This window comes from Heliconius melpomene, chromosome 11 (genome assembly GCF_056956725.1).
Source record: "Heliconius melpomene rosina isolate 202511_hmr_F chromosome 11, ASM5695672v1, whole genome shotgun sequence".
Lineage (NCBI taxonomy): Eukaryota > Metazoa > Arthropoda > Insecta > Lepidoptera > Nymphalidae > Heliconius > Heliconius melpomene.
Window position 1 is genome coordinate 9,103,662 of NC_140399.1, and position 10,449 is coordinate 9,114,110.

General features: G+C 30.8%; 1 protein-coding gene across 1 annotated transcript; it reads right to left on the reverse strand.

Moving 5' to 3' along the window:
• Positions 1–737: 737 nt before the first annotated feature.
• Positions 738–7,412, reverse strand: LOC146534769 (protein obstructor-E-like). The gene is made up of 6 exons (XM_085193139.1): positions 7,253–7,412; positions 4,623–4,785; positions 3,509–3,627; positions 2,483–2,683; positions 1,200–1,395; positions 738–933 (listed from the first exon to the last, which is right to left on the reverse strand). Exons 1-6 carry the CDS (start codon positions 7,296–7,298, stop codon positions 786–788), a joined length of 873 nt encoding a protein of 290 aa, XP_085049265.1. The 5' UTR covers positions 7,299–7,412; the 3' UTR covers positions 738–785.
• Positions 7,413–10,449: the final 3,037 nt, after the last annotated feature.

Sequence of the window (10,449 nt, forward strand, 5' to 3'; positions counted from 1 at the left end):
TTGGCCATCATTTACCTAACCCGAGAGGTCAAATTGGTCTGTACGAAAATCTTGTAGACCTTTCAGAGAGGCAACTGAAAGTGCAACTCGATGGTCAATTGAAGCTATTAGACTCGACTTAATTATAAAGAACATTGCCCGAAAATTGGGCGGAAAATTTGATATTATGTCGACTAGATTCTCTCTGTTGACTCTGCTAAATGCGAAATACAGAGTAAAGTTATAAAAATGTAGTTAATAATACATACTACCGTTGTACTACGTAATGTATCTTAGCAGAGAACGTGTACCGTGAAAATATTTTACAATTGTAGATGTTAGTCACAAAGTTAGGGATGTTGGTGACTAATTTCTACGAATATAAAATTCAAACTATTAATTCTCTGTTCAGTGATTCCTCAACAATTATAAATATTTCACAAATTATATTAGATAGAACAAAAAAGCTATTTCATTTCCTTTTCACTTTAAATTTTAGATAACAGATTTTAGGTTTTATGTTGTAATGTACTTTAATCGATCTAGGCCTGTTTAAAACATATAGCCACATATGGACACTGGATTAATAAACAAACATTTATTCTAACTTACTACAAATTAAACTATTGTGAAAAATAAATTAATAATATTATAGTATACGTTATTTACTCTTATTTTCTCTCTTCATTCTCTGTTTTTTTTCTCCCTCGCTTTTGTTCAAATAAAATTGATAAATTAATCTTTAAATAAAAATACAATTACTCTATAAAATTAACCTTTATTATATCTATACTAACTACGTAAAACTATTCTTCTATCTCTATTTGTTTGCCTTTGCTGGGACGTTGAGGCTTGCGACGTGATGGCGATCCGGAAGGCTTAGGCTTAGGGGTAGGTGGGTTTTCTAGAGCATCCAACTCTGCATCTGTCAGCTGTCCTTTGTACCAGTCAGCACTATAAAAAAAAGAAAAATATATTTAATCTGTTCTACCAGATATAACAGAAAGGAAAGAAATAATAGGAAAAAAGGGTTTTAAGCTTTCTTAATTAGATTTAAGTATAAATTAAATAATTTTCATTAAGAGAACTTAAAAACTTATGTTTCAATTAAAGCTGATGTTAAATTATAAATTACCAAAAAAAAACCAAAATATTAGTAGTTATTTAGCGACATGAGTAAAAATCTGAAGGAAAAATACAATAAGTACTTAAGAACTTACCATTCAGGCACTTTCCTTGCCCAATCACATCGCTTGGTGACATCGTCGAAGGCCTGTCCAAGCTTGCAGCCAGAGCGGCGAGGAGTGATTCCGTTTATGCATACATAGAAGAATTGGCAGTCATCAGGGTCGGCGTACCGTGGGTGGGTCAGACCGAATGTTTCATTTACAGCGGGGCAGTCGAATTGGAATACCTCTGATGAAATTAAATTATAGATTAATATTTTTTATTACTGTAGTTTCGAGAGAAGCTTGGGAAGCTAGTGTTAATTGTAATAGTGGGAATTGGACCCCTTGAGCCCCTGAATCAAGACTGGCCTCAAGAAAGGTCAATTAGGAGTGACATTGAGGCATATTTGGTTTAGAAAAGAGTAAAAATAGAAGAATCAGACTAGCAACATCGTAAGAAATAATTTATAAAAAATATAATATTCGAGTCTTATTTAATTTTACCTTAAGCTTTTATATCAATTTTTTTAATTTAAAAATTATATTATAACAGTTCAATGTCAACTTAATTACTCAACCGCCATGTCCATTTTACATGTAATTACTGTAATTATTCCTCTTACATATAAACTAGAACAGTAGATGTCCTTAGTAACCTAAGCATCTTGACATTGTTACAAATCATTATACTAGATCGTGTGATATGTAAAGCTGCCCTCATTGTAAACTATATTATATATAAGAACATAATATATCTAATTCACTAGTGCTATATTTAAGAACTCTAAATTGTTACAATCAATATTGTTCAAAGTCCCGACAGTTTGCAATTGGTTCCATCAAAATAATTTAAATCTGCTTCACGCTGTATCCCGCACACAACAGGGTAGGCAGAAGGAACCTAGTGTTCAGGAACGGAGTGTTTTACACTCTGTTCCCGAATCCTGGAGGCTTTACGTGTTAAGTGGAACTCAACGCCGCACTTGCCTCGACACCAGAGCGAAGAAATGATAATATAAATGTAAATAAATATTTCATTACCGACGGCCTCAATATATAAACAAAATAATTGTGTGTCTAAATAATATTGAAAATATTTATTTAAAAAAATAAAAATATATTTCCAGCATGTTTGCAAGAGAAACTTAAGTCTGAACTACATTTTACATCTAATTAGAACTTATATTTTCAAACATAAATTAGTTCTTGCATAGCATCAAGTACAAAAAAGATTGTGCAGTTTATCGCCATGGAAAAAGAATACTGTTCAGTTATCGTTCTAAAATCTCTCAGCTCACTCTACTATACCAGAAATATGTGGAACTGTTACATACCAGCAGCACCACATCCCTTCTTCTTAGCTTCATCAGGCCAAGTACAGATACCGCTCTTGTCGTTGTACACGAGGCCATCAGGGCAGGTGATCATGTTGAATTTACCATCTACACAGTAGTAGAACTTGCCGCACTCTTTTTCATCTTCGTGGGAGAAATAACCGTTTTGACGTGGACAGTGCTGGGCAGGGATAGGTGTCTCTGGAAATTGGAATATGATATAATAACTTAACTTATTTATATTAATATTTTTTTTTGGCTATTTTATACATGGATTCCGTACAAAAATATACGTCATAAGTTACATTATTACAAGTTTTGATCGAAAGTTCGTTCTATTTTTAAGAAAATTAAAGTAAAATATATATAATTTATCATTTTCCAAACGATAAATCTATAAAAACAATATATTTTTCCCTATATTAGTAAGCATGCGACAACAAAAGCAACAATTCTACAAATTCCATCTCCGCCAAGGCCACAGTTCCCTTGAGATTGGAAAGTTGTTCAGCAAAGTTAACCTTTAGCACGTATATACTGATGCCACCAACCAGTCCCGAAATGGCAAACACGTGCCACCTCCACTCACGTGTCCTGACCTTTATAACTTACGATTATTTAACAATGTTTACTCAGTTTAGTGTTATTCTATGAATTTTCTATAGGAAAATTTTAGTTAAGTAACCATTTCGTAAGTATTATAATATTGAATAACTTTAAAACGCGCCGACCATCTCAGCGCAGAACAGATATGCCTCAATGGTAGACCCGCCTATTGCAGCCACCATCACCTTCAGGCTAGTTGGAGATGCATATACGGCCTTCTTCTACCCCCTAGTCTCAAGATAACTACACCCCAAATATAGCACAAAATATTATATATTTTGGATATGATCTTTTTTTTTATAAAATTGTTAGAAGTTAAATAAATATTTTATACTCTCACTGGGATAATATATATCTGTTTACAAAAATTCAAGTTTTTGAATATTACCCCATATTATAATAAACAGTTTGTAAACTTACGTAGTTTGGGCCTTTGTGAGCAGTCGATATTGAATGGCAAGTCACATTTTTCTTCTTGAGGACTGTAATCGTTGAATACCATACCATCTGGGCACAGTTTTTCAATTATTTCACCCGCTCTGAAATTTATGAAGAAAATTCTGAAAATAGCGTTCTCACTATGGCGATTTTCATAATTGTTTATTGTAATGTAATTGACTCATGTGAAATTCATTTTTAATGCTAATATGTTAGACCAACATAAAATTTTAAACTTTAATCTAAATATTTATGATACATTTCTGGAGATTTTTCAAATTTGCTAACAAATTAAAAACTATACTTAATTGCACTATTAATCTTCGGCAAATGCTTATTACCACAAGGTATAAATATAATATGATAAGTTCTTCTCTAAAACTCGTTATAATTTTTACATATTATACTTATTAAACTTCGAAACTCTAACAATTGGCAAGTCATTCTATACAAAATCTCTTAAAATATTTATCATACAAAATTCCATTAAAATCTTTATACAAAAATGTAATAAACAATCCATCAAAATGATTTATGGTCAATAAACACTATTATTTTTTTAGCAAGATTTTACTTACTCATGCTGTTTAAATAACGCAAGACATTGCAAATACAAAGTTTTTTTAGTCAATCAATAAGTGAATAACGCTTAGGTACATCGACCGACATTTTTGCATATCATTTTGTAGTATAATAAAAAGAAAAAAAAATATTAGTTATTTAAAATTACTTGATAAAAACGTTGGTACGTTTTAATTGAATTGAATTGTTGTTGTTAGGACTAAGAAAAGATTTATATCTCGATTCGATGATTTTAACAATTGAATGATTTTTCTAAATAATACTTTTATATAAATATTGCGCGCTCAGAATTCCATAATCAAAGAATCATACTATATCTTGTACTAATATTATAAATGTGAATTTAAGTTTGTCTGTTAAGCTTTCACGCCAAAACTACTCAACCGATTGTCATGAAATTTTGTAAGCATATGCTTGGAGGTATTAGAAAGGATATAAGATATATTTTTTTAATTAAAAACAATATATATAAAAATATATATTCGGAAATTTGAAAAATATATAAGAGTATTACCTGCATTCGTAATATTTGTCGCACTGTTCGGCATCCGCAAAGAAGCCATCATCTGGACAGGAATTTGTGATTTCTGCATCTCGTTCTGCGTCAGCAGCGACGCGGGCTGGTGGGTTAGCTGGTTTCCTTTTACCACCCTTAGGCACCGCTGACGATGCTAATACTGAAAGAATAAACAAAATATTTATGTTGTATTTCTCTAGTTTTAAACTTATAAATAACTTCAAATGTTATGATGGATTTCGTTATTTGGACAAAAAGATAATTAACAAAAAAGTTTTAAGATTTTTTCGGAAGTTCGATATTCTTCTCAGAATTAAGAAACAATAAAAAAGAAGCTATTTTAATATCCTATTTTAAATATAGAGCTTCGTAACTTAATCCAAGGATCAAAAGTTACAAAAAACTCCTCAATTCTTTAATTAATGTAAAAATTATGCAAATTACTTAATAAAAATAATTTAATTGGCATCCATGACCAAAAATTGCAAATAATAGCACTATTAGAATTTTATTTTTCAATGCCAAAGTAACAGTAATTAAATATTACTTTCAAATTCCTTATCAATCACTGTTCAGTATAAATTATATTTAATATTTTAATTAAAATTACAATCACTTACAACGAGTTCGATATTGACATTGAATTAAAATGCAAGAGTGAAGAAAAAATTAACTAAATGCATAGGTAGGTTGTATTTACTATGAAATATGCTTAAGCTCCACTGGTTTACATTGAGACCGAGCCAGACTTCCTATTTGAGATAATGAAGGTCATTCAAGGTTATTTTCTCTCTTTTTAAATATAGATTAAATGATAAGTTTTCTATATTTTTTATTGATCTTGTAAAAAAATTATATTCTCTATAAGTTCTTGTTTAAACTAGTGAAGCCTTCATTTTAGCTAATTGCAAATAACTCAGCTATAAGTACATACCAAAATATTTAAACTAAAAAGTTTATATAAGGGTGAATGAAAAATGGTATTCATAATACTTTTTCGTTACGTCACATTAACTCTTAAGTGCACGTTATCATCATAAACAATCATTTTACATCACTTTAGAAAAGAAAAAGTATATAATTATATGAAATTCTTAATACATACTTTCATGGATTACAAAGTAACAACAACGCTAACATTATAATTTACTTTGGCTTTTAATTGTATTTTTTCATATCTGTAACGCGACGATTGTGGGTTCGATCCCCACTCGAGGAAGTGAAATATTTATTTACGTTTATATTTCCATTTCTTCGCTCTGTTGTCGAGGCAAAGTGCGGCGTTGAGTTCTGCCACCCAACACGCAATGCCTCCAGAATTCGGCAGAAAGTGGGGAAACGGAGTGTCTTAACACTAAGTTCCCTCTGTCTACCCTTCTGTGTGCGGGATACAGCGTGAAGCTGATTTTATGTAAAGAAAAATAATTTTCAAAATCTTCTTGAATTTTAAAGTTCGAGTTTGAGTTTAAATAACGTTAACCCGATGACCTTTCGTTGTTAACGATAAGCCGACGCCGACATCCGGTTTGATAAAATCTAACAGTTGACAAAATACAAACAAAATCGTATGAAGCAACATTACGTGCCGGTTTCTCCATTACCTAACATAACGAAAGTTGAGCCCGTGCCAAAATTCGACCACATCGATGTAAGTAAGGCTTAGTTCTGATAGACATATCTTATTTGTCATCTAAGTTCTTCTAAATAAGAAATGTAAATGTCAGATGCTGATAAGGAATGAAACTTTGCCTATGAACAATATTTTTGATAAAATTGTGAAAAAAAAAACCATTTAATAATATATAAACAAAAAATATACGTATATAATAAGTAGTGTCTGTCATAAGAATACATTATTACTAAGAAATATAAAGTATTTGTGATAGTTTTTCTCAGAAAATAGTTTTATGTATTAATATCTCGCAATACCTCACAAGTTTATTTAAATTATTTTAAATGTCAACATGTAGTCAGTTATTCGATTAAGACAGCATAAATTAAAGAAAACTACGATAGTTTATATTATAATACCGACATATTCCATTTTATTTTGGGTATATATTTGCTATATTAAAATAAACAGTCTTGCTTTTATGGAATGTAAACTTTTTATAGCTTTGCTGGCATTCGTGTGCCTCTACCCTAATATCAATATAGCCTTGATAAGATATTACCACACCTTTATATTACACCTACTTTCATTAGTAAGCAAATTAATGATCAAACTGAAACGAAGGTAATATAATATTCAAATATAACTTTTAAGTTCAATTTTAAAACTAAATTGATAAAAATTGATTCATTAAGCTCATTTACATAAAAAATACTAAATTTATTACTACGTTATTGCATAAAATATGCATATTAAACTATATCATTTAAATATTAAAATTAAGCTCGAACCAGTCTTATCAATAAATATGCCAAGGTCAACTGATAATATATCGACCAAACGTAATTTTAAAAGTAGTTTACCAATATAGAATAGAAAATGCATAAACCTAAGCTTATAAAAGTATAATAAATAAACAAAAGAAAGAAAATAACAGTACAAAAAGTAGCAAAACAATTGAAATGCAAACCATAAGTTAAACATAACGGTGTTTACATACCGACACGGAACTTACCTACAAGGCACGCCAAGAACACCACTCCTATAGACCTGAACGCCATCTCGTGACCCTTGGAACGACTTCAAAGGTCTAATTCTCCTATCCAACACTCAATATGTCAAGTTGTCGATGATGCTCTCACTACGTTCTCTAGCGCACTGACAATAACACTTTTTGTCCTCAGTTCTTACCTGCTGGTCGTTCAGCGAAAGGTTAGGCTATCCACCCGTCTCCCTCCCGCTTATATATATTTATATATATCTGCACTACTCACACATGAGCTCTGAGAATATTTGGATCCTGTTACATTACGTGTTCTGCAAGACAATTATCATTAGAACTATAATTGTATTTAACTAATCGACACTATAATCAACTTTTAATTGATTTTAGTTTTAATATTGTGAAATTTTCAAATGCCTTTCTCATGAAAACATTGATTTATAAAGTGAAGCTAATAATGCACTATAAGATTACATAACTACAGGAATGTAGGTCGCATTAACGAAGTATTAATATAATTACAAGAAATATTGGCTAACTTTATATTAGTTTTGCTTATTTTACATTTCTAAACTAAATTTGTTTTTGTATCAATTATTTTTAGAGTTTTAAACTCAAAAGCTTTGATGTTAATTTTTTACCAATGTAACGCAATATTTAAAAGTAAATATTTTTGTGAATAAGTAAAAACTTGAAATAATTATTTTCTTTGCACTGCTTAGAAGAAGGACAGTTGTGTTAAATTTACTATTATTTAACTTTCTCATTTCGTAATATCAAGAAAATCTTATCTAAAAATAGGACTTAGGAGTACCGAACACTTTTTTCACAGCATAACATTTGTAAAAGATAATCGTATTTTCTTTTGGACGAAATTGACTATATTGACGTAGTTTAGACATCAACGCGCTCAAAGCTTAAAATTAATATTGAAAAACAAGGTAATGTGGTTCACATTATAATATTTTACAGAATTCTGAATATCATCACTCACAATCTTTGTTTGTTTAAATTTCATTAATAAAATGATAAGTTTCAAGTATGTTTTTATTAAAAAAAATAAAAATATTTCATAAATTTTATGAGCATTAATAAATAAGAAACTATTAATATTCGCATAGCATATGATCTATCTGCATATAGTAGTTGAGTATAAATAGACACTACAAAGAAACACATTCTTCGATGTTTTGTATCTTAACGCTGTATCCTTCACAAGGCAGGGTAAGCAGAGGGAACCTAGTTCTAATTCCGTTCTCCATTTTCCATCGAAATTTGCGCTTTGCAATTACAGGCTTTGCGCTGAGTGGCGGAAGTTAACACAGCGTTTTGCCTCGTTACCAGAGCGAGATATGAAAATTTAAAATATTTTATTTCCACAAGTGGGAATCGAACTCACAATCTGTAACGTTCATAGTCTCTGATATTTTTAATTCTTCTGTATATTTTTTATGTAAAAAAATAAATCATTCAAAGAGTTAGTAAGAGTTAGTTAGTTTTTTTTCTCATTTCTATGCTAATTTAATATTTACTATCATTGTGTCGCGAAATCACATGAAATAAATATCACAATTATCTGTTAAACATACAAAAAGTCATGTGAAGTATGCAAATTTCGCTTTCTTAATGCACTCGTGCTAGAAAATAAATCTCGCGTAACATTCATTTCACTATATATTCATATCATGCATGTTGATGTTTGAGATCAGATCTTTTTTTTAGCTTCACGCTGCATCTCGTACATAGCTGGTTAGGCAAAGGGAACCTGGGAACCTCCGAACCAATATATTCTTATCTGTTCTACACATTCAAAATCGAATAAAGATCACATGTTCAGGCTCTTACCTCATATATATTCATAATATTATCAAGTACATATGTTGTACTGGTATTAGTTTTAAATTTAAGCAGGGTAGGCAGAGTGAACCTAGTGTTAAAACACTCCGTTCCCCACTTTCCGCCGAGGTATTGCGTATTGAGTGGCTGAACTCAAAACCAAGCTTTAGCCTTAGAGTCATGGAGCGAAGAAATAAAAATATTAATAAATTCATTTCCTCGAGGGGCGATCGAACCCATAACCGTCGGATTATAGTCACACCCTTGAGCCCTGAGCCATGATGGCATCGACAATCAGTAAACAATATATCTAAACCAAAAACAAAACAAACAATTGAACAAGACATTGTAAATAAATTAAAGGATTAATTAAAACAGTTTCGTAGGCGTCGAAGTAAGTTCAGAATGCTAAGTAATTAAGTAAACATGTCGACCCAGACTTCCACAATACCTATCTGCATATCTATTATAGGCTTGATTTAGAAAGCTTTTATTATAAAGATAAAATTACCCTTACATTACTATAAAATTTCATATTATAAAATTACTAGAAAGGTATGTATTTTTGATTAAACTCAACTATTAAAATTAAAATAGCATCAGGATAAACCCATTATGTAGAAATATGAGCATGCTTCAGGCTATAAGAGATTCTTGTATCTCCTGCAATGGAACCACCATTTACCACTTATTTTAATAGTTTACAATAAATTAAACAATTTTTAATACTCAACGTTGAGTTTGCTGTAAAACAGATATGACATTTCAAATGACAGGTGCAGAACTTTATTAGATGCTATTTAATTATTTTATTGAGGATTTTTGTAACAATTGTATAAGAACTTCGACGAAGCTTAATGAGAATGTTCAAGTTAGTTGGTGACGAGCGTTCGCACGGTTTTCTCATATATTTTCCATATACAGACAGCGATCAGTTACAAATGTATAGATACAGTTGTATAGAATATGCTATAGGGATTCACTCTTGCCGATTTCCTCGCTGTAATGGCGATAAAATAAAAAAAATGACTTAAAAAAAATTAAGAACTATTTCTATATACCATGTTATATTTTAAAATGCTATAAACATTTGTCAGTACAAAATTTAACTAGACGAACAAATACAAAATAAACGACGGTTCACTAGAAATATTTCCTTTCAAAGGATTTGATTGACATTACACGCAGTGTGTAGGGAAGCATCACATCACCGGGATCAAGAGGGGCCATTGAATAATGTACGGAACCCCAGAGATGGTATCTCCGCTGTCTGTCCGTACAGTGATGCATAGGCGCATTTAGATTGCATGATTCAAATATGCCGCTACAGCGTTGTAGGTACATGTTTTAAAGTAATAAAATTTTATTTCACA